The sequence below is a fragment of the Triplophysa dalaica genome, chromosome 15 (assembly GCF_015846415.1).
Source record: "Triplophysa dalaica isolate WHDGS20190420 chromosome 15, ASM1584641v1, whole genome shotgun sequence".
NCBI classification, from domain to species: Eukaryota; Metazoa; Chordata; class Actinopteri; order Cypriniformes; family Nemacheilidae; genus Triplophysa; species Triplophysa dalaica.
Window position 1 is genome coordinate 851,032 of NC_079556.1, and position 26,342 is coordinate 877,373.

General features: G+C 40.3%; 1 protein-coding gene across 1 annotated transcript; it reads right to left on the reverse strand.

The window, feature by feature from the left end:
* Positions 1-887: 887 nt before the first annotated feature.
* Positions 888-21,209, reverse strand: ctbp2a (C-terminal binding protein 2a). The gene is made up of 10 exons (XM_056767893.1): positions 18,959-21,209; positions 7,680-7,834; positions 7,285-7,429; positions 4,515-4,721; positions 3,992-4,206; positions 2,561-2,691; positions 2,277-2,404; positions 1,728-1,842; positions 1,242-1,312; positions 888-1,025 (listed from the first exon to the last, which is right to left on the reverse strand). Exons 1-9 carry the CDS (start codon positions 21,207-21,209, stop codon positions 1,252-1,254), a joined length of 3,408 nt encoding a protein of 1,135 aa, XP_056623871.1. The 3' UTR covers positions 888-1,025; positions 1,242-1,251.
* Positions 21,210-26,342: the final 5,133 nt, after the last annotated feature.

A 26,342-nucleotide genomic window follows, 5' to 3' on the forward strand; every position in this document is an offset into this window, starting at 1 on the left:
AGTTCCTCAACGAAAATGAATTCCAAATTGCTGGTTTAGGAGACCAACATTTAAACCCGATGGAAATCTGCTTTTTATTTCATAAATCCTGACAACCCCAAATAAAGTAAAAGATCAGTAAAATAGTGTGTGCTCTCGGGTCTTAAATAGTAGTGATGTCTGAGCTGGTGGTGGTTGAATTTGTGCAATTCTGTAAACGAGAGGTCATCTCTTCGAAATGTGGACCAACTCTAATAATAACACTATCATCTTCATTTAGCAGAAAACAGCTCTGTCTGTTCCCTTCGTAGATACACTGTATATATATTTTATTATCAAGAACTTTTAACACTAAAACGAAGAGGACAAGCACTAAATTCGTAGATGCAAAGAAACCAACGCAGAAACGAAAAACGGACTAACGGCTGTGAATTCCGTTGCATGCCCATATAAGGCAAGGAGGAAGAAGACAAGCGCATGACATATGATGTCAACATTTCAAGCTCTGGGGTCGGTGAAGAAATGAGGAGTGCCCAGCGCACGTCGCCACGCCTCCCAGCAAGAAAGCACCGCCCACCTGCAGTAGAACAGGTAGAAATGATGTCCTCCCCTCAAAAACCGAGACAAATTGATAGGGAACAACTCCCGGGTTAAAAAAACAACAAAAGAACAGAACGGAAAACGCTAAAACCGATTTGGAAAACGAGACGGTGGAGGCGGTCCGTGAATCCGCTCTCCGGTGGAGCTCGGGGCAGCTGATTGCTTGTTCACTCGTTCACTGTCTCTGATTTGCAGTTTTGCTGAATGACAGACTCCCATCTATCGCACGGTGGCGGGCGCGTCCGGAGCCGCGTGGTCGCCGTGGTTACGACTTGGCGAGGTGTTCTCTGTGCTCGTTGTGTTTGATGAGCTGGGTGGGGGAAGGGGCAAGGCTGGGCTGGGTGCCCGGAGGCAGGGGATGGGCACCGGGGACCCCGCCAGTTATCATGCCCTCAAACTGACCACTCATGCCACCAGGAGACACGCCCACCACACCAGGAGGAAACCTAGGGAGCAGAAAAACTGATGACATCACCTGTGTGCGCCGGCCTTCGTAGACTTTTTTCATCAACTACACACAAACACAACAAATATCATGTGTAACTAAAAATAATAATGAGATGACAATGAACGTGTGAGAGACATCTCTGAGGGCGACTGTACTGTCGATCAGATTTATCTGCACATGGCGTCGGTTGACGCTGTCATCTGTGAATATTTACCTGTCATTGTTTAGGTATACATTTTGTCTTGCAGGCCGCCAGGAGAAATGGCGGGCAGAGGCGGGGCCATTCTGCTGAACGAGAGAACCAATCAGACTGAGCAACACAATGGGGGGCGGAGAGTAAATTGACATGCATGTGCGGGTTGTGCAATTATTGCGATCATTCTTTTCGAAAAATTCGATAGGAAAAGGTCACAGCACGGGTTTGGACAGATAGACGAGAACATATTGCAATGGAGTGAACTTTCCTTAAAATGCATAACTAAGGAGGTGTTAGTAGTGGGGAAATGATCGGAAGAATCTTGTATAGCTACAGGTCATGTTGGAAGTTAATTTATTTTACACGTTTATTCGCATGTTTTGCGTGGAACACAAAGCGTGTTATTTGTGAGTCAAATGGAAAAAGGAGGCGTTTGAGACAGTGAAAAACTCAAGAGTGAATGAAATGAGGGTGGACAGGTGATGTTCTGCGTTTGTTTCTCACCTGTAGGCTCCACCGTTGAGCTCTGGATGTACCTGCTGCTCCATCATCCCCCACGGCGCTGTGGTGACAAAAAACTCCTTGTTGACGCAGTTTCTGAGGCTGTCCGGAATACGACCTGAAAATCACGACAAAACCACACAATTAATACATAGACGGGGCGGAGAGTCGGATTATTCATAGAACTACATCTGAATTCCATTTAAGACATTCTAGTCTTGAAAATATGCAACATGTTCAAGATTAAAGTCTTCATATTTTGTGTGAAATTACACTTTGAAGAGTTTTTTTTGCAATAGAAGTCTCTTACGAGTCGTCACGATTCTTTAGAAAGTCAAGTGACTTTGTTTGATGACCGATCGCAATTCAGCATGCAAGCATTACATTATTGAAGCTTGGAAATGTAGCATTGCCACAGATGCAATCTTTAAACCTGTGGCTGTTATCCACGAAACAAAGTGTAAACAGAATATCTATGTTGGTGTACACATATAACATTGAGTTATTAGAAAAAAATCTGTGGCGGGGTTTAGTAGAAAATGAAGGTCATACCGGTGACGGCCCTGCGGATCTCGGTGGCCGCCGCTTCTCTCATCTCCAGCGAGGCTTGCTCACTGTACCACGCCGTGTGTGGCGTGCAGATCAGATTGGGCGCATCCTTCAGAGGACCTTGACTAAAACTGAGGAACCCAAGAGACACAAAATGAGATTTCTCCCTTTCCTTCAAACAGAATATTTATACTTCCGAGTTTGTTTTTAGACCCTATGACAGTTTAAACTAACTTTATGTTTTTAAATGTTTGCGACCACCATTTGTGCATCATGACAAATCTTACCTGAATGGTTCGGTCTCATGGACGTCAAGGGCGGCGCCCCTTATTCTGCCCTCTTTTAGAGCCTGTGCCAGGGCTTTCTCATCGACCAGACCGCCCCGTGCCGTGTTCACTAGAAACGCTCCCTGTCGCATCTAACAAAACAGTACAAACAACATTTGTGACCTTGGACCACAAAACCAGTCTTAAAGTCGTCATGAAACGGATTTAGCGATTGTCTTTTCTTCCGTATCGTGACGCGTTTCCGAGTGAAACAACTTCTGAAATGAGATAAAATTGTAGGGCGGGACTTGATTTCCTTCATTGACTATTGATTGGATCGTTAAAAGTTGCTGATGCCAATTAAATGGAGTCAGATTTGTGATCCAGTTCCTTGTGACCAGAAGTGAAGAGATGTCTTTTCAAGGGAAGGACGGAGGTTAACATTTTTGAATAAAGTGCAAATTAATCAAAAGAAAAAAAGATGTGCACAGATAAATAATTTATAACAAACACTACAACACTGTGTACATCATTTTGAATAGAAAATTTTAATTTCATGCCGACTTTAAAGTAGCACAGGAAAATTTTTAGTAATAGCCAAAAATACATTGTGTGGGTCAAAATGATAGATTTTACTTTAATACCAAAAATCATAAGAATATTAAGTAAAGATCATGTTCCATGAAGATATTTTGTAAATTTCCTAGAAAGACTTTATTTTTGTGAATTGATGCAGCAAAATCGCTAAAAAACCCTCAAGTTTGGTATCCATGTAAAGTTTAGTATTTTCTGTTTTCAGGATCATCTACTCTCCACAACGTCATTACAGCGATTAACCAATAGAGAGTTTCAGCGCTTCAGATAAGAAACTTCAAACCTCAGTTTCCAGATTTTTAAACAGTTGTATCTTGGCCAGATATTGTCTTATCCTATCAAACCATACATCAATGAAAAGCCTATTATTCAGCTTTCATGGGATGTACATTTTTTTTTTCTTGGATGGTTTTGTTATCCACGGTCACATTAATAGACGCCTTCAGTTCAGTTTACACATCGGCCACTAGATGGTGCTCATGTTTACATTTACATTTATGCATTTGGCAGACGCTTCTTTCCAAAGCGACTTGTGTTGCATTACACTATACATTTTGTTTCTGATTATGTGCAATCCCCTGGGATCGAACCCATGACCTTGGGGTTGTCATCGCCACGCTCTAACTACTGAGCCACAGGAAAGGATGTTAACATCACAACACATTATTCACCACTTCTGAAGCATTCCCTTATAAAATAAAATAATTATATGCACATAATGTACCATAGGGATTTGACTTGAAATGTGCATTTGATTTATTAGCAGGCTATTTATTTCCCTCCTTTTGCAGACTTGAGAGAAGTAGCTATGTTGGAGGAGAAAGGCATTATAATAGCTTTAAATGTGGTATAATGCACCTGTTTGATGGTGAAATCATTGATGAGGTGATGGTTATGTTCGTTCAGGTTGCAGTGAAGAGAAACACAGTCGCTCTGGTACAGAAGGTCCTGTAAAGTATAAACTCTTTGGACGCCCAGTGAACGCTCTAGACCGTCCTGCAGGTACGGATCATAAAAGATCACATTGAAGCCGAAGGCTTTTGCTCGGACGGCTACTGCCTGTCCCGATCGACCTGTGACACAAAAACACAAAGAAATATAAAAATGCAGATCCAGCAAGCACAAATAATCGTGTGATAGTACAATAAAGATAATCACATTTTTCCACTAAAAAGTCGCTTTTTGTCACAAAAAGCTATCATACGGCTTTGGAATTTGCTAGTACTATTTACTATTTACTGTAATATTTACTGTAGTAAATATTTTTGGCTATTTTGAACTGCAGTTAATAGCGTAATATACCTTTATGTTTGCTATAGTAAGGTTCATGCTATCATCATGAGAAAAATGGTGAAAAGATGAAAATTGTGAACTCTCTCACCAAAGCCAATGAGTCCGAGTGTTTCTCCCCTGATGCGGGCGGCACCTGACGCCACCTCTCTGATCTGCTCCACGCTCTGGACCCGTGTCCCCTCACGCATGCTCTGATAAAGCCAAGTGTTTCTCCGGTACAGATTCAAGATGTGACAAAGCGTTGAGTCTGCTGTCTCCTCCACCGCCGCTGATGGAATATTACACACAGCAATACCTGCAGAAACACACACACACACGAGTCCAATTCAGTCACAGAAATGTGTTGAGCATCTCTCCAAGAGACAAGATTAACATTAATGTCGGAACAAACTATTGTAAACATCAGGAACCGAAACCGTTCACCCAAATATTAAAATAGTTCTAGTTGACTCTCTAGTTGTTACAAATCTGTATACATTTCTTTGTTCGTTTGAACACAGAGAAAGATATTTGGTTGAATGCTTGTAATCAAACAGTTCTCAGACCCCATTGACTACCATGGTACTCAAATGTGTCCCAGAACTGTTTCCTGTCCTACATTCTTCAAAATATCTTTTGTGTTCGACAGAACAAAAAAATTATAGAGTAATTTTCCTACTATGGGAGTCAATGGGCTCCAACTGTTTGGAGCATTCTTCCAAATATCTTTCTCTGTGTTCAACCAAACAAAGAAATGTATACAGATTGAAACAACTCAAATGTAAGTTAATGATGAAAGAATTTTTATTTTCGGACGAACCATCCCTATAAACACGGTGCAACACCCGGAGATTAGTCGAGCATTGTGGGTTGCATATTGCGTGTGAAAAAGGTGACACAAAAATGAAAGCAATTCACAATCTGTGAAAGTTAGACAGAAAGTTCCCAGGTTGTATTAATAAGCAGTTTAAATGAAGAAGGGTTTGACCAAATGTCTTACTTCTGACAATCTGTAAAGTTCTCTTCTGAAGAAAGATTCATAAAAAGTGCTTCATATCAGAAGTGTATTGTGTTATTAAAGATTGAGTGTGAAAAAGCTCAATGTGTGCTCCAAGAATGAAAACACACTTGTCTACAGTCCACATTTTACATGTCTTATATTCTCAAGGTACAGAAAATAGAATATTTATATTTTTGCTATTGTTTCAAACATCCTATAAAATTGCTAAACTAGCAGAACGTTCTTTCCTGTTTGACGTATTTCCTATTGAAAACATCCATTTTCTTTTTTTTACTGAAGCCGAAGCTGAAGGCTTTTGCTAGGACAACTGCTGCCTGATCGACCTTTTACACAAATATACAAACACATATATACACACATATCGTGTTTGTGTGATAGTACATTTTTTTTAAATAAAATTTTTGTCTATGAAAATTCATCATATCATTATTTGTAAGGATTTGGACAGATACTTTAATCCAAAACAACGTGGAGAGAATTAGAAGTACTCAATAAAATGTTGGAATTCACTATAGTAAACTTTAGTAAATTGCTGTGTACTTTGGTGATTTATAATATTCTCATGACAGAGAGCATTTTTTTGGACAAAATTATATGTACACGACACAAGATGTGATAGTTTAGTTTGTACTGAAAAAGAAAGGTATGTACATTTTAAATGTACACTTTCTCGACATGGGGGTTAGGGACCACTAGGTCGTGTCGAAATGACTTATATTATTATAAAAGGAAAACATCTTTCTAGTTCGGGAAGGCACTAGAATATCTCATTTGGTAGAAATTGTAAGTTGGGGCCTTGAAATATTGTTCTGCTATTGTTCTGCACAAGCATATGTGAGCCTGGAAGTCCCAGTGAAATAAAAAATGACAATTCTTTTTTAATAAAATATTGCAGCATTTATAGTAAATAGCTTATCAATGTCATTTTCTTTTTAAATTTCATGTACCCTCATAATTGTCAGTTAAAATCTGGTAAGCACTTCCGCAATGAAATTACTATCCATCTCAAGTTATGTAAATTAGACAGTGTGGGCGGAGCATCTGTTAACTCCTCCCCTTCACCTGTCAGTCTGCTGCCAGTTTCATTTCACAGTGTAACAGCCGTTTTTATACATCCAATCAATTTGCAGTAAAAAAAAAGCAAGACACGACCGCTAATTTTCTCCTTTGAAATTCCTTTCGACTCTGAAAAGCGTCAGAATACAGAAGTAAAACGATCGCAAATCCGGTTCACGAGGACTTTAAGTATCAATTTTTCGAAATTGATATTTAAACATAAATAAGCTTTAATAATTTTAATAATAATTTTATAAATAAGCTTTCCATTGACGTATGGTTTGTTAGGATAGGATTATGTTTGAAAATCTGGGGGTGCAAAATGATCAAAGTATTGATAAAATCGCCTTTAAAGATGCCTAAATGAAGTCCTAAGCAAAGCATATTACTCACAAAAATAAAGTTGTGATATATTTACAGTAGGGAATTGCCAAAATATCTTCATTCGACATTATCTTAACTTTATATCCTAAAGATTTAATCAATCATTTTGACCCATAAAATGTATTTCTGGCTTTTACTAAAAACGTTAAGACTGGTTGTGTGGTCCAGGGTGACAACGCTGAATCTCCTTCAAAATCTCTATTACTATCTCACTTCTCTCGTACATCAGCAATTTTTTTCAGTGTTACACACTTTTGAGTTCGACTTGAACAGTCCCTTTGGTACGGCGGCTGTCATACAAACATCTCCAATAAGACAGAAATCGTCCTGAGATGAACGCAGCTGACTGTAAGATTCCATCTCTGATTAATGCGTCTCCTGCAGGAAATCAACTTTATTAGCTGGAAACTTGTCTTACCCATCTCTCCAGCCGCTTTAATGTCAATATTGTCGTATCCGCTGCCGATGCGGATTATGATTCGCAGGGCTTTAAACTTCTCCAGATCCTCTCTGGTCAGAGTGATGGTGTGGTACATCATTGCACCGACCGCTTCGTTCAACACCTGCGAACCAGAGAAGATGTTAAATAAGAGCACAGGAATCACATTTCTTCCTAATATGTTGGAATGAGCACGTGGGCTCAATGTATATCTCAGGATGAATGCGCTTGACACCTTTTCCCCATGATAATAATTGTGTTTTTAATCAGAGCAATTATTCTTAAGTTTGAATAAAAACAAACATTAATATGATCATTAACAACTTGATATGAAATAAACTGGATTTGAATGAAACAAAAAGCAATTTACAAACCTTCTCGTGGATTTCTTGCGTTGACTGTGCGTCGCAGAATGCCACCGTGGCCAAATCTTTCAGGATGGGCATCTCCACGGTGCAGTCTCTACCGTCCAACAGCGCCACCAGCGGGCGAGGATGCATCGGACCGTTCATGATCTGTGGCCTTATACCTAAAACGAGAGAGAGAGAAGGGTGAGTTTCCTGAGCGCCCTCCTGCCATATGTCTTGTTGTCATGGCGATTACATCACTTGGAGAGAGTTATGAATACGTCTAATTTTGGAAAACATCTGAGCCCCGTGCTTTCTAATTCATTTTACAGGACTTAAATGAGAATTATTAACATTGTTATTATGAAAAAATAATTGTGTGGGAGATGTTAAAGCAGCATTTGGTCTCACAGGGAACTGGCAGGGATTTGGATTCTGGCACGCTTTAAATGAGCATTAAACACATCATACGGAAACACAAATGATATGGTGATCGCTACATCAGAGGAGAAAGTGGAGGGAGAAGGCAGAGGTTCAAGCCCCCAGATTGGCGTTCACACACTCATACCGCCAGTAGATCCCTGAAAGTGGCCATTCAACCAATCAGTGCTCACGAAACTGCGGCGACTGTTCATTTTCCAACCTGTAAACAATTTCAGATCTTGGCCGGGGAGCGCTGAAAGCTTTTTTGGACACGTACGGCAAAGACAAACTTAACCTGAATAATTTTTAAACAAACAAAGACCAAGAACATACCGGTGCACAGACATTATCTAATGCGCAAATCACTTCTGTTGTTAAACACATGCATGGCGTCACCTGAAAACCATTAAAGGGACAGTTCACCCAAAATGTTTAATTCCGTCATCATTCGTTCACCTCATGTTGTTCAAAACCTGTATATAACTCTTTCTACTGCGCAACACACAAGAAGATATTTTGAGTAATGGAAGTCGACGGGTCAACGGCGTTTGGTTAACAGTTCATCAAAATATTTCTTGCGTGTTCTGCAGAAAAAAAGTCATATATTACTTGAGGGTGAAAAAAATGATCATTTTAGTTTCTGGGTGAACCATCACTTCATTGATCTTGACAACTAGCGGTGACTTAAGGTTTTAAAAAGAGCAACGTGACAAATTCTTCGAAATAAATCATTTGTCCTAAAGAAAAAAGACGTCCGTTTTAAAACAACATGAGGGCGAGTCAATGTCAGATTTTTCATTTCTGAATAAACTAGAGAGAGAGAGAGAGAGAGAGAGTAATGTAATAGTCTCTTTGAAATCCCATGAACAATAAAAGTCTGTAAAAACAAAAGGAAATGAGGAGATTTTTCCATGGAGCAGCGTTGACGTGGATGTGTGTGTGTGTGTGTGTGTGTGTAATGGCAGCACATACATCATACTTGTATGTGTGAGTTTCTTCACCTCTTGCTTAGGTGTGCCGCTGTGATTTTAATAAGCACGTGTGTGTGTGTGTGTGTGAGACACAAGCAATCTCAGAGAAAAAAAAGCTGGCAGCCAAATGCCTCACCTCACTGTCAGATGCTGCTTGTGGTTACCAAGCAACCTAATCTTTCACACACACACGCACCTACGAGACACAAAAAGACACACGCACCACCAAAAAATCTTTCAGAAAAACACACACAGCTTTCCAACTAAGCCAAAAGACACTCGCAGGAAAACAGATTTAAACAGCCGCTGGCAAATCACGGAGTGCCCGCTCGGGACCTGTAATAAACCAGGTGTGTGTGTGTAAGAACGTCTCTGTGCTGCGTCACTTTTTCTTAACCCCCCTCCATCTCTTATTTGCCCGGGATTGAACTGCTCGACACACACATTAATGCTAATGAGTTCAGGTCCACAATACACAGCGGGTGTGCACATGTGTTTCGACGAGCGAGCGAGTTTGTCACAAAAATCTGTCAAGACCATCGCTTGTGACACCTCCAAATACCAAGAACCACACACACACAGACGCATGCACAACCACACACACACTTTCTCTGGACAATTTCAGAGACATGCATCTTGCCTGGAAAATGCTGCCTCCACATTCCTCCCATGAAGAGCAGCCCCAAAAAAACCGAGGGAAAATGGAGGGAGACGACGGAAAAAGACGCTGTGCTTGTGTCCTGGGGGTCTCCCTTTCTCTCTCTCTCTCTCACTCCCCCATATGTGGGTATCTGTTCGTCTTCAGACAGAAGCTGAGGATCAGAGACGATCACAGATGGACAGGAGAGCGCGTTGTTCTCCTCTCACTTTCCATCCGTTTTCATCCCCCCATTTCTCTCAGGGTGAGGAATAATTACAGCCGTCCGAGTCGAGTCGCGGAGGGTCAAAAATTCCCACTCGAGTGCCAGCGCAAACCAGTTGTGCCTTTCCTCTTCTCGCGCGCCCGATCACCCCCCTTCAGTTGCTTTCTTTTTTTTCTACCCTCACTCCCTCGCTCTCAAATTTATGATTTGGAGACCACGGCGGTTGGAGACTGCCTCTCCCTTCCACTCACATCTCTCGCTAATTCCCCCTCGCTTTATGTTCTAAAATTACAGCTACACTGTAAAAATGATTCTGGTGGATGTTAAAGGGACAGTTCACAGAAAAATGAAAAATCTGTCATCATTTACTCACCCTCGGGTTGTTTCAAACCTGTATACAGTTCTTTGTTCAAATGGACACAGAGAAGGTGATTTGGGAGAATGTGAGCAATTTTCAGTTCTGGGACTTCATCCACTACCATAGTAGGAAAAAAATAGTGTATTCTTTGGTCTGACGAACACATAATGAGATATTTTGAAGAATTTAGGAAAACAAACAGTTCTCAGGCACCTTTGACTACCATTTAATTCTCTCAACTATGGTAGTCAAAGATGTCCCGGAACTGAATATAACTGAGATTAACATTCTTACAAATATCTTTCTTTGTGTGAAACGGAACATGAAACATTATACTGGTATGAAATGACATAAGGGTGAGTAAATGATGACAGAATTTTCATTTTTAGATGAACTATCCCTTTAAATAAAACCCATTAAAATCTGTTTGATTTTACTCAACTATAGTAGTTAGCAGGTTTAATAAATAAGAATGAGTACTTTTACCCACCCTTCTTATTTGTTTAGAGTAATGGCAACTTAAAAAATAAAAATACACCTCAATATGATTGATAGACACAACATTTGAAACTCAAAGTCTTAAACTTAAAGTCTTTGAAAAAAAAGAAGACAATTCTTATATTTTCCTGAAATATTGCATTTTTTATAGTAAAAAGCATAACAATGCAACAATTTAAAATTCATGTATCCTCATAATCTTCAGTTAAAATCTTAAAATGCAACTCCGCCCTGAAATGTCTGTCCATCTCAAATGACGTAAATTAGACGGCGTGGGCGGAGCTTCCGTTAACTCCTCCCCTTCAACTGTAAGTTTTCACTCGGATATACGGAAGTAAAAACGGTCGCAAATTCCGGTTCACGGGGACTTTAAAGATATTAGCTCGATGACAATTTATAAAAATTAGTACATTCTAACTATTTGTTAAGATTAATAGTTGACAACATTAAAATATTGAGTAACATTTATCCTAAAACAGTGCGCATATCCACACACTATGAAACATCAGAAGACCACTCATGGAGAATTTGCATATAACAAGATAAATAAACATCAGTACACTGAGTTACTATTATTTTAGGCGTTTTATTTTATTTTAAATGAATCGACTCTGCAAAGTATGTGGAAATGTTGTTATTTTTTTACTCAATAAAAGGATTCAGTGTTTTGTGCTACCCGATTTAGGTCAATTAAACCTTTCCTAAATAAGTAATATATAGAGTTTAATTATTCTTATTGACCATTTATTATAAATGATAATTAGGTAGATGATGGTTGACTGATGGCAATGGGTAAAATTATGTATTTAGTAATTAGTCATATAATATTTTAGGTAGACTTTACCCAATTTCTTTTAGTGTGTTATATAGCTCATAAATTTACTCAAAAATATATGATAGAATTTACTCTAACAAAGCGAGTTAAAATTATTACCTCAACTTTATTAAGTAGATTCTATAGGTTGTTTTTACAGTGTACTTCTGTTGATTACAACAACTACAAAATCATTTTTATCAAGCTTATACAATGCGTGTCTGTTGTCAAGAACAAATGGAGCCAAGAATACAAGAACAAATGATATGACGGAATGATAAACATGAGCAAACAAATGACTATTGGATGAAAACAATAAACAACCAAAATTACCAGATGAGAATAAAACAAATGGATGAAAAAAACAAACTAATGAATAAATGAACATCAATCGAATGGCAGCGCGGATGTTTGTAAACAATCCAAAGAACAAACTAGCAAAAAAATAAATGTTACATACACACACAATGAATAAACAAACAAAACAAATGACCTAATAAAAAAAGCTGAAATACTACAGATTATTTAAGGGAAATTAAAGAATTGATGTAAAAAGACACACTCACACAGAATAACACAATGAGGATGTGTACTTGTTCATCTTGTCGATGCAGTTTCTCGTGTAGCCGACAGAATTATTTTAAGCTACTTAAGACCAGAGCAAACACTGCCGTCGATATTCCCCGCTTCAAATCGCTTAACAGGATTTCTAGTTAAAGTTGAATTCGACACACACACAAATGAACACGCGGAAAGGAACTTGGGGATGTTGAACAGAAACCACAAGACACACATCTGGTTACACAACTTAATGAAGTCACAGATAGCACGCTGTGGAAAAAAGCTTGTCCGTTGTTCGGGTGAAATGTAAATGCACTCACTAGACGTACTTTAACATTCACCAAAAAATCAGAAATTGGTATCGACGACGATCCCCCTAATTTACATATGAATGTCTATTCAGCAGCCCGGCGAGGGCATTGTTACTCATTTAACAAGCATAGAGGATGGCAGGTCATAAAAGAGGACATTTACATATAGACGTCTTAAAGGTACAGCGTGTTTGTCATTCCAAAGGGTCAATGAGAGGGTGAAAAGGGTAAAAAATGGATTCAGAAGGGATCAAAGGTGGAGAAGATTGCAGCAAATTGTAAATATGATTTTACAATAAAAAGACAATCTGTTTCTGGAGTGTGATAAATCACACCTTGTGTTTGCAGTGTGCACGTATGCTTTCAAATGACCAAACAAGAGATGACCAATAGCACATTAACTAAGCTAACAAACTACTTTATCTTTCACTTTTGCTTTCCTGAAGCAAAACAAACACATACAGCAGATGATGTCTTCTTCACTTTCTCATTCCACAAAATAATTTTCCATTCGATTCATTCGTTTCACATTCTCTCTCAGTCCTTCTGTTAGCTCTCCATATGACAGGAGCCATCTGGCTTTCCAAAGTGAGAGATTGAACTGTAGAATGAGGGTTTTCCGAGAGGGAGAGAGAGCGATAGAGAGAGAGGGGGAGAGAGAGAGAGAGAGAGAGAGAGAGATGGAGAGAGATAGAGAGAGAGAGAGAGAGGGGGGGGGAGAGAGAGAGAGAGAGAGAGAGAGAGGGGGAGAGAGAGAGAGAGAGAGAGAGGGGAGGGGGGAGAGAGAGAGATGGAGAGAGATAGAGATAGAGAGAGAGAGAGAGGAGGGGGGGAGAGAGATGGAGAGAGAGAGAGAGAGAGAGAGAGAGAGAGGGGGAGAGAGAGAGGGGGAGAGAGAGAGAGGGAGAGAGAGAGGAGGGGAGAGAGAGAGAGAGAGAGAGAGAGGGGGAGAGAGGGAGAGAGAGAGAGAGAGAGAGAGAGAGAGAGAGAGAGAGAGAGAGAGAGAGAGAGCCAAACAGCTGTGTTTTGTTACACTTAAGACGAGGTTCTTTATGAGGTGACAGTGTATAGTGTGGAGTAAGTTACAACAATAACACACACACACACACACACACTTCCGTGTACCCTCACACGGTAGAATAAAAACAAGTAAACAGCTGTGCACATTATGATCATAAGTACTCTGTTAACACAATAACAATTAACTTTAATATGCGCTCCTGATCTTTTTGTAAAGGATGCACATTTTTCAGGATTCAGATATACATCGCTAATCATCTGACGCAACACTTTTCTTAACAAGCCCTTGAGTTTCTACGACACATTAACATCACAGCTCAATCACACGCTTCAAATATAACTACACAATCCACACACGGCCGTCTGTCCTTGCGCACACAGAAATTCATCCAGCACGCAAGACCATCAGACATTTTTCCGTCTCTTTTGTGCATTAAAGCGATACACCGATTCTGGTTTTCAAACATTGATGCATGGCATTCACAGAGATATGCCGCTCCATCTACAAATGAAACTCAATCTTTGTGACCTTTGTATTTTCTCACAATGAATAATTCAATGGGACCTGTTGGGTCTCTTTTTCATTGGCACAGACTCGCTCCGGAAGAAAATCGTAGACGGGAAATTCCTTCTGCAACAGTTGACGTGTTGAGTATCTCGATGTGTGTCTTTTCAAAGTCTTTCATTCGTTTAAAATGCGCTGTAGCGATAACCTTGTTTTACATGGTTTAACACCCCTAATCCATACGTTTATCACAAACACACCGAATCAGATATTACAAAGCTACTGCGTGATATACATGCCATGTTAATGTATGCCTTTAGCAGACGCTCTTATCCAAAGCAACACAAGTCATTTAAAAATGTATGAAGTTTAAAAAAATATCACACGCTGGTTGTTTACAAGAGCACGAATCAGAGCAAATGGATTATTAACAAACCAATATCACGCCCTTTCCTCATTATTTAATGTTAAAATGTCACATCAGAGAAGGACCAAATGACTTCTATCACAGATTACAGTACACACATTCATTCATTTCAGCAGGATTATGTTCTGACAGACACCGTCAACTCAAACCCCCCCGTCCGTTCCCACCGGGCCCGGCCCGGCACAGATGGCTGGAGGGATTTTTCCTCTCTAATCTCTTTTTTTTTCCATTCTCTCCCTCTTCTCTTCATCCTGCTTCATTTGTAAAACCTCAGTAAATGAATATGCTGAGCTGGAAAAGTCAACCTTACAACTCCTTGCGCTTAAAATCCACTTCTGTCTATTTCCTGTCAAATGTAGCATGTTCCTTTCCCGGCATCTTTTTTGAGAGATCGACCATTTTATAAAATAATGCACAAATGGGAATTGCTAAAATACGTAAAGCTGTGCTACAACATAGTTAATTTCAATAAATTAGTAAATAAAGAATTAGGGCATAACTAACGAAAACACATTTATATTTCAAGATTTTTCTGCATTATTAATTTGACTGGTCTTGCTTTTACATTGCAGAGATGTTTCTCATACACGGCTGAAAACAATCAAACCCAAAACTTCCACACAAACCTATCACTCCTTTGCAAGCACTGTTTCTTTAATGTCAACAATATTGTGGTTTAAATGTAACTAAATAGTCTTCGATGGTCATCCAAGTGTAACGTTTCTGATCCATGACCTGGGGGGCGGCTTATCCTGACTCGGGCTGATCTCTCTGAACGCTTCCTTCATTTAAACTTGCTGTCCAACAAGAACATCAAAATCTAAACAAACGAACAAATCAACAGAGCAAACCTGACATTAAAGAGATAGACACCAACAACCACACACAAACATCTGACCTGGGGCACTTCCGTGTTGTCCGACCGCGCCGTCCATCGCCATGACTACATAATCCGATCTCACTAGAAAGGAAGGACTTATACCGGGGTCAGAGCTACATGTCCATATGCACATGCAATTAGTCTGGGTGGGGGAGGCTTTTGGGAACGACCATGAATGGTAAAAGAACAAGCAACAAGGTGTTCAAGCTCTCTGCCATCATGTTGAAAATGAATTAGATCTTATCCATACACAAATCCTTGAGAACATTATTATGCTGCAAGCAAAAAATAAAGATGATGCAAAAATCCAAAGCAGGTCACCTAGCAACACACAATTAAGGAAAATCCTGCGAGCCAGCCGTCTACAGCCTGTCCATTAGCAGACGAAATTACCGGCAAAACAAACAACCCTCACCCACATGCAAATGACTTTGTTTCGCTTTTGCACTTTCCCGAGGAACACCGGCCTGCTGGGGCTCCGCAGATGTTCGCCCATCTACTCTGACACGACCCAAAGTCCAAACATCTGGAGTCAGAGACGACCAGGACACTGGAGAAATCGTTTTATTATAGGAAGCGAAAGCCAGCTAAAGCCATCAACTTAAGTGAGATGAGAGAGAAGGTACAGAAGTGGCAGACGAAAGTGAACAATAAATGAAGAGATAAGATACAAAAGAATTTGGACAGAGAAAACTGAAAGATGAAGAGGAAGCTGGAGTTGACAGCTGATTTTCTATACAAGACCATTTTAATCCTCAAAGACAAGCACAAACATCTACAGCAATGTCAATCAATTGCTCGAACATTTATGATGTATATATACATATATATTTGCAAAGCTATGAGAGAGAGAGAGAGAGAGAGATGGCTTTATGGTAAAGCACAGAGGTTTAATGTTTACGGTTGCCATGCAACATCAAAATTGTATTGTATACATTTTTTCCCAAAGAGATTGATTTTGGCTCATCCGATCAGAACTAAGAGTTTAAATGATTTAATACTATTAGCTTTGCTGCTGTTTACTCCGTCTTTTGTGTCAGTGTTACATAACGCAAAGCTGTTTTTGCACTAATGCCAGACTTATTCTTTTATTCTGAATCATCTTATCTTTGGTTCGTGTCCATCACACTCCAAATGAAAAACAGCTGCAAAATACAAATTATATTTGCAAAGCGTTTTACATATTCTGCTTTATCCAAAAATAGACATTTTGCTATGTCATAGAATTTTCCTTTGGATGGATTTTAAGGATACAAAAGGATAAGGAGGCAGGAGCTATTAGCTGCTCTAATATTATAAAGTCTTTCCAGCAGAGACGCGTTAGGACCCACGATACTGAGGCTTTTAACAGAGATACTGATAGATATCAATGGAGATACTTTCCAGTAGAGAGTCGTTGGTGAGAAAGATGATCTTAAAGTCAGGGGAGGACGTTGCTTTCATTCCGATAAGTTTGTGAGTAACATTGTTTTTTCTGTTTGTTAGAACCAAGATATGTTATTGTTTTTGTTCTAATATTTACTGTGTGACCGAGCAGTTTTGAGCGTTGTTGCTTATCTGGAACTGCTTTAATATTGAAGCAGAACTGTAGAGTACAATCCGTACGGATCACCGATCATCCACGGTCCATTTCACCACTATACCGCAGGGGAGAGGAAACGCGTGTTGTAGAGTTGTTGGTCCATTTATTGCTGCTGTACAAAACATGGCCGCGAATTCAATGTTTTCAATTTATATATAAATATAAGATTTAAAAACAAAAGAAAGCAATGGTGGAAACTGGTACTGCTGGACCATTGTATACATCATGTCAAGTGGTCTATACAGTGAAAAACAAAGTTTACCAGAATGTAAAATTATTATTCGTACATTTTACTACCGTCAAACACTACTGATCTTGGCCACTAACCAGTCAGCCAATAAAAACGTTCGATCACGTCCGATGTGCTGTTTAATATCCTGTCAGGTTTATAACACATCTCCGTTTCAGATCAGAGTCTTTCCAGTGCAATCGCTGACCATCGGTCATATACACGCACTGTTGACTGTAGAGTGAAAAAAACATGTTCTTTACCATGGTTAACATATGTCGACAGCAACATCAGATCCCTCCTCCAAAATCTAAACGAATATGACATTTATTAAGAATAAAAAATATTATTGTTTGATGCGCAATACGAAAATGTATTTTCATATGTGGTACTTAAAACATAGTACCAAAAATAGGTATGATCCTTTAGCCAAAACTATTAGTTCACGTTTCATACTTGAGGCAATTCTTGTTTCTAGAGGACTGTAATGGATTTCATCTATACTGCTGAATAAAGTTCACACTTGGCAGTAAAGTGACCATCTCTCTCGTCCTGTGTCGGCTGAATCAATCATTCTGATCTCGCCTGTATAGAGCTCTGTTAAAGTGACAGCTCACATCAAACGTACATCTGAACGACTGTGGCGTTTACAGACTACATTTCACTCAGACTCGATCTCAGTCAAACAGATCTTGGAAAAACGCACAAGCACTGACAAAGGTTCAAAGAGAAACCATAATCAACTCAAACATGAGACGTGCCACTCCAAATCCTTTTAGATAAGTCTATACTACACAACATCTGTGATATAAAAGCCAAAAGACAATCTAAAGGTCACCGACTGCCTCGAGTTGATATGACTAATACTGCACAAATATGACTGACTAATAACATAAAACACCACTGCACAGCAACACAACAGAATGAAAATGCACAAACACACATACTTTTGTCTTTAACACAATTAAACCAAGAAAACACTATTTTCCAGTGGTGCAGGTAAAATGATAACCATTTTACAGTATAAGTTTCCCCGATAATGAAACTGGATGACTATTATTTTGGTCAACACAAATATAACATACTTAATATATTTATGATATATATATATAAATATATACACTAAAACATGCATTTAACACATTAAACATCCATTGAAAAGTGTCAACACGTTTCCTTTTTTTAGATTTTGGGTGGTTTCTCACTAAGGCCATCCAAAGGAAAATGATCAGAAAGCCGCAGAGACTTCTCTTTTGCCCCCCTTGTGTGCTTTATTAAGTGTTAAGGTACATCACAAATCACAATTCACGGCTATTGTACTCAATACACCCATCCAGATATTCATAAAATTACCGTCTTTTGTTTTCTGGAGAACATACCAAGTCATATGTGCAAATGAACTAATCTACTGTTGTAAGCATCTAAAAAGAGAAAAAAATGAAAGCATGATGCAAGCGTCCATTTAAATGGAATGAACTATAAATCTACTCAAAGGCACTGAAAAAATGAGAAGGAAACAATCCTCACAGTAACCAGCATGACCATAACTCTAATGTACAGTACACACAACACGGCCCATTAAACACTACAAACTAAAGTCTTGCAAAACTCAACATTAGATAAACAACATGCATTTCAACAGTGAAGACATCTGGGGAATATATGAACAAGTCTAGAACGTCAGTAGCTACACAATTCATTTCTTCTAAAACAGAATATAATAGTTTATTCTTTAAAGGAGACAATAGAGTACAATTATATACACAGACAAGCTCACTCCAAAACAAACACGTTGGTGGACCGAAAAGGGGGTGAGAAGGAAAAGGGTACATGTAGGAGGAAAAGCAAGAAGGCTTGAATTTACTTGTGTCTGGCGACGCCATAGTGGAGACAATGACCGGAGGTCCAGTGCGCCGACTGAGCTTCTGATTAGCCAGGTTTACATTTGTTCCTGAAACGGCACCTCGCAGAGGTACAAGAGAACCATCTGAGGCCACAATCCCAGCCTTCCGCATTACCTGTGGGCTCACATGGGGACTGGGCATGGTTGACATCGCGGCCAAACTACGATCTCTCTTCATCAACTCCATGGGTACAGTGTAGTTTGTGGTGTACGCCTTAGGTGCTTGCTGGGGTGCCATAGGAGAAATGGTCATTGATTGATGAACTCCATGCAATGGTAATGGCTGTGGCATGGCATGGAAAGAGCCTGGCAATTGCGGTGGTATTCCTGGTAAATGCGATGGAATGGCTGCTTGTTGGGATGCTGCAGTCATAGGTGGCATGTGCATGCCTGCATGTGGATTGAAGGCTGACAGAGGGCGAGGTTGAACTGGAAGCATACCGCCACTGTAAGATCCTGCAAACCTGGCTCCAGGATACCCACTGGTCTCAAGAAACTGTTGGGAGGGGGCGCTACTGGGTCTGCGACCATAGCTCTCTCCCATCCTTGGGGATATAGTCTGCATGGGGGTAGAAGGTGGCTGCATATAATGGGAGTCCACACCTGGAGTCATTGGTGGAGGTTGGTGTACATAAATGTCACCACGATGGCTGAAGCTGTTAGACCTGCCTCGAACTGGAGCACTGGCATGGGGGGTAGCTGGGGGGACTTCGGGTGTTTTTTTGCAACCCAGCACAACACGAGACAGAACCCGGGCCTGACCCAAGTTGGGGGCTACTGAGCGTGCGTCATTTTCTTCCATTACAGCCAACATCGCTGAGGAGTCAAAACCTTGATGTAGAAGGGAAGTTATGGTGCTTTCTGAAAGGCCTTCTTTTTGCAAAAAAGCCAGAAATTTGGGGTCAACAGGAGCTATGGGGGTTTGAGGGGCAGTGGGAGGGGGAGCAGGTGCAGGAGGCTGAGGAGGAAGTGAAACAGGAACAGGAGCTACTGCTGGTTGCTGGGTGGATATTGGAGCGGTTGGGGGGGCTGGGGAGTAGACAGGATTTGGAGGTGCTATGGGTTGCACGTATGGAACTTGCTGCACTGGCTGAACCTGCGGTATCTGTTGAATGTGCTGCATTTGCTGCACTGGCTGAACGTGCTGCATTTGCTGCACTGGCTGACCTTGCTGCATTTGTTGCACCGGCTGCATTTGCTGCACTGTGTGCATTGGCTGCATTTGCTGCACCGGCTGCATTTGCTGCACTGGCTGCATTTGCTGCTGCTGTATTTGTTGTTGCATTTGTTGCTGTGCTTGCTGTTGAGCTTGCTGTATTGTGTGTGATGAGGAATTTTCGGGATGCATGACCATACCTCGGACAGTTCCATCCATTCCTTGAGTAGTTGGATCAACCACAAGGCAGGTGGCTTTAGGCTGGTGAGAATCAACTGATCTTCCGTTGACATCACTGTAGATCGTGTGGCTAGTGAGAGAGGCAGGTGGCTCAGCACCGTAACGAGGAGAATTTGGCTCAATTAGATAACAAGCTGGAGATGGTGCTCTGCTTGTAACTCGTTGCCCATCCTGCATCATTTTGGATATGGGAGTAACAGGTGGAGGCCCTGGAAGGGATGCTTCCCTGTAAATACGACCCATTTCATGTGCAGTTGGCGGTGGGGGAGGAGGTAAGCCTTGGGTTGGGGTGGCAGAAGCAGGCCTACCGCCTGAACTGTGCTCCCACAGTTGTCGAGGACCTGCCATCATTCCATAATGTGAAGCTGACCTATTTAGAGGATGAGGCTGATCTCCACGATAGAAACCCTCTGCTGGCCTGGACGGCATACCTGGGTCTTGCTGATAGTAGTCGTGAGGTGGCAGGGACCCACGATGAGCTACGTGCAGTCGATCGTAATGGCTGTTTAATTCAGGAACAGAGCTCTTTCTTATGTTACGGGGGTTAGGACAATCCAAATAACCTTGGTTATAAAGAGATTCCTGGTAGGATTCAGGCTCGCGTTTCAAATCCAGGTCAGGGGGACGCACTCCAGCCGGGGGCTCATACCATCCCCCCCCTGCGTCTCCACCGTAGCTCAGCGAGTTCCTTCGACCAGCCATCCGGGCCTGCTGCTCGTAAATGCTCTCACTGCGTTCCCAATCAGTCTCATTCCCACCCAGCGTGTCCCAGCTCTGGGAGCGCCCGATCGGCAACTGCTTACTGGAGATCAACATGAGGAACAAATACAACTTATTCAGATTCCTTTAGGTTTCTAGATGCAGGCTGATGTCAAGTGTTGAGAGGAAAATGGGTGAAAGAAAAAGATGAACCACAAGATATAAATTTTCACCTGAGGTCCAGCTGAAATTATTGCCTCCCGGTCCCTTTCACAGTAGCGAGGTCTGGCTATCAAATGGCTCCTCTTGCTTGACGATTTGTGAATAATTGATCTGGGGAATACTGCTGGTGGTGATGGAGGCAGGAAAGAGGACACCAAACACTCTCGCAAATAACACAGGGAGGTGAAGCCTGCCTGACTACTCCATTGTGGCAATGCAAAGCGACAACCGTGAACAGACAGAGTGAAAGAAAATAGAGAAAGCAGACAGGAAGGAACATTTTAACAAGGGGAGGGCCGGCGTGGGGGAGGCAGGGGCTTGCGATAATCCTGATCCAACCCTGAACATTTTACCCGCTCAGATTGCTATAAGGGATTACAGAGCAAATAAAGCCATCTTAAATCAACCGCCCCCCTCACGTGACGTCACGCGCAAACAGATGCAAACTACATCCCTGTTGATAGTAAAAAAAACATGGGAACACATGGTGCCATGGACACTCTTACCTGAAGGCATTTGTTGAGCTTGACCCCGTTTCACTTTAGCCAGCTGGATTGGAGAAGGAGGTCTTTGCAAGACCACAAGAATACACAGCTAAAAACCGTACAGTACTGTCAAAGAAAGTCAAATTCTGATTGAACAATAATCCCATGGCAGGCCAGCAATTGCAGAGCCACACAACCGCAGCGACCCACTATCACCGCTCATCTAGGGCGTTTTGACCTGACCCGACACAAGCACGGCTATATGAACCACTGCCTCTTTTATCCTCTGCTGTGCACCAATAATGAGGTCAATGAGCTTCTGCAAGTTGGACTGCTATAAAGATGCACAAAAGAATCACAGTTTCAGTTGAAAACGAACACAACCATTCTAGCTAACTAGGATGCATAAAACATCGAAAAGATTTCGGATACACCCCAGATCCAAATTCTTTGCTATCCTTCCACGCAACCCAGACTCTAGTTTAAATATTACAAACATTACATAACCACCATGTAAGATAAGCATTTGAAACCCACAGGAGTAATATCCGGGACATCAAATGAAGAACAGTATGACAATCTCTTAAGGCTTGTGAATGATACTTTATAGAAACACTTTAACGTTGACTGACCTTGAATTTTCAGTTTGGGAAAATCTCTTAGTTGCAAACAGATTTCGCCCACCTGCCACTAAAAAACTCCACCCAAATCCGTTCTGATCCCCACACCACCAGAGAGAGAGAGAGACTGAGGGAGGGAGAGGGGTGACTTGCGAAGGATTAAAATTAATAGGCTGTTCTTTGACTGTCCATTGTCATTTGATGCATGCTGCATTCTGATGCCATCTAAAGCTCAGTGCCGTTTCAAAGTCACCTCGAAGTGTGTCTTATTTATTTTCACTTTTATAAAGACTCCCTGATGCCTGTAACACAGATCTGGCATAGTCGCCACGCTGGCTTCGAGCCTGTTGTTCAGGGTAGCAGTTCTTATCTGAGCCTGTACAAGTCAGCGTGTCTGGATTGCAAATGCGCCGCAGTATGGCTGCCTTGTCATCTGCCAGGGTAACACTGCCAAAGTTCTTCCCTTGTCGCTTACTAATGGAGCTCATATGTGTTTTTGAGCGTAACAATTAACAACATCGCTCTTACATGATTACAAATATACATGATGCGAGGTGTCTTACAATCCACCACCTACACAGGCAGTGATCTTCTAAGTAAATGTCATAAAGGGCTAGAACACCCAATAATTACAATGATCTTCATTTATTTAACATCATGCCATTCAAACCCTGTATTTGACTCTGATCACAAAAGCAGACAGAAATGCTGTTTGGGGTTCAATGCCTTCATCACTCTTTAAAATAAAAAGTCATACCGGTCATAAAGATTTGGAAAGACATGAGGGTGAATAAAAGTAGAAAGAATGTTTATTCATGGGCAAATTAATTAATAGGCAACATAATTACTAAATGTTGAAACATTTCGAGAGGGGTCTTTGAAAGCTTGCAGGGTTTTGGATCAGATCGAGTAAGAAGGGTGTGATACAGCCAAATAAAATCAGATTTCTTTAGAACAGCATTTCTCTCTCTCTCTCTCGTTCTCTTTTGCTCTCTCTCGCTCGCTCTCCCACACACACACACACACACACACACACACACACACACAGGATTGTGTTTCTTTCCTTTATAACTGTTACACTTTTAGAAAACAAATACCCATCAGTACTGTTGCATCTAAACCGAGTAAAGAAGTGTCATGGCAACCGTCTTTAGTTTTCCCTTTGCAGAAGTTTTGAGAACAAAAGAGAGCGAGGGAGAGTAAAAAAAGAGAGGAAACTGAGAGAATTTTCATAAATCCTTTGCGCCCGAGAGACTGCGACTAATCTAATACGAACCCCTCCGGGACGTTTGGCTCCGACAACCCTCTCTGCCTATCCGGGAATACATGTGTAAGCAATTTTATACATGACTACTAATACAAGAGTTCTTGAAGGGGAAACAAATTCATAAGGAGGATATGAAGTAATTAAAAACACAACGTGTAGGAATATAACACCATTTCATTTACTCGCTCTCTTGCTCAGATGGGACTTCATAATGCAGTATAACGTGTGTGCAGTGATTATTTTCATTTCAGGCCTGTGAATAGAAAGTGACAACAGAGCGGTCGACTGTATTGAGAAAAATTCATTTGTACGTCCCGGAAAATCATACTAAAATAAACGAATTTTACCACCATAAGCTTGTAATTTCCATTAACCAGATTAAACATTTGCCTCTTATTTGAAGGGATAGTCTACGTGAAATTTAAACTCGGTCATCGTTTCCTCACCCTCTTGTCAATTCAAACCTGTATGACTATTATTTCGCAGAACACAAAAGAAGATATTTCAATGAAAGTTGGTGAGCGAACAGTGCCAGCAATGTTAAAAACGGCTGCCTGTTACAAACATTCTTCAAAATATCTTCTTTTGTGTTCTGCGGAAGAAAGAAATTCATACAGGCTCGAAATGACAAGAGAGAAATGATGTAAATGATAGAAAAAAAATTTAAGGGTGAACTATCACTTTAATTAAAATTCTTAACTGTCTAATCTTACACTGCAAATGTAAGACACTGTTCATAATATTATTATGAACCGTCTATGTGTTTATTTGAATCGAACAACAGCAGAAGTATACTTTAAACTTGCACTTCATCATAATCATAATCATACAGCATCACCGTTTGTACGCACCACAGCCGACTGAATTCTTACTCTTCCGCTACCATTTTGTGATGCTGTAATATGGCTCTTCTTAAAAAGGAAGTGAGTGAGATGCAAGTGACATTTTTTCATTGCAGAGGTATAGTCTAGATAAAACTCAGCTTTTCTAACCCAGGGGCAAACGAGTCGAGCATTTAACAAGGCTAGAGATGTGATGACTGGAGTCTTTGTGCAGGAGCTGTAGGGATGTTGAAGTGTGACTCAAGTTTCTAAAACCTGATATGTTACCCTTGAACCATCTCTTTGAAACCTACCCGCCAGTTACTGAACCACCATAACACTACCGGAGCTTCTCTGAGAGGAGACACGGGGAAAAGAACCAGTAGTAGATTTTATTAAACAAATTCAATAAAATCAGTTTAATCCAATAAAAATTGGTGGTAAATAGCAGCTACAGTTAAAACCATCGAAACAAGCATGGGTTTATATGCTAATTTAACCCACATGAAATAAATGAAATGAACAGCAATACACTTAAAGGGATAGTTCACCACAAAATGAAAATTCAGTCATCATTTGCTCATCATTTCTTACCTGTATAAATGACTTTGTTCTGATGAACACAGAGAAAAATATTTGGAAGAATGTTGGTTATTTTCAGTTCAGGAACATCACTGACTACCGTTGTAGGAAAAAGTGAAATTGTAGTGAAAGGTGCCCCAGAACAGGTTGTTTTCGTAAATTCCTCAAAATGTCTCATTTTGTGTTCACAAAATCAATGTAATAAAAGTCATTTATACAGGTTTGAAACAATCTGAGGGCGAGTAAACATTGACAGAATTTCCATTTTTTGGTGGCGTATTCCTTTAGGAACGTTTCACCCAAAAATAAAAATTCTGTTACCATACCATTACCATAGTAAGAAAAATTGAAAAAAATATAATTTAAGAATAATTAGTCCTACTATGGTAGTTAATGGTGGCCAAGAACAGTTCGGTTACAAGCATTCATCCAACATCTTTCTCTGAGTTCTTCTGTCATTTTTTTATACCGATTTGCACAACTTGAGGGTGAGTATGATGACAGAATTTTCATTTTTGGGTGAACGGTCCCTTTATTTATTTACTATAGTAAACTGATACTATAATATCACTATTTACTATAGTAAACATCCGAGCCAATGACCTCAAAAGTGTTCAGTCACATGGCGTGGTTGTGTATTGGGGGACCCCTTCAACCCCTAAACCCCTAAGTGTATATGAACCTTATTATTTTGACTATTAAGGTATTCTACAGTATTTACTACAGCTGATCAATTCACTAAAGCTACTAGACACAGTACACAATACTATAGTATATATTGACAAAGTGTTTTAATTTGTATATACAACAGAATACTTTACTGTAATAAATAGCCTACTAAAGTATGCTTTAGTTCTTAAATGGGTAAGTATGCATGCCAATATTAAAACCCAAGTTTAGTTCACAGATGTCAATTACCACACAAATGACTTACAATAAAAATAAAACCCTTATTTAAAGTGCAGCAAGTATTGCCAACAATAAGCCAAAAACGTATGTGCAACAGTATATATTACATGTCAAAGTGAATTGCCATTCAAGACCTCATTCACTTTTGAAACGGTGACAAATTTGAGTAAAATAACTTGAATTCAAGCATATCAACACTACCTACTTCACTATACACACATATCCACTATTAACAAGCATAACATAAACATAGAAGACATCTCTTACATCTTAAAACAACAGCCTGTCAGAAACAACAACACGGCGACTGTCAGCCCTTTCCTAAAACATCCCCAGAGGAACAT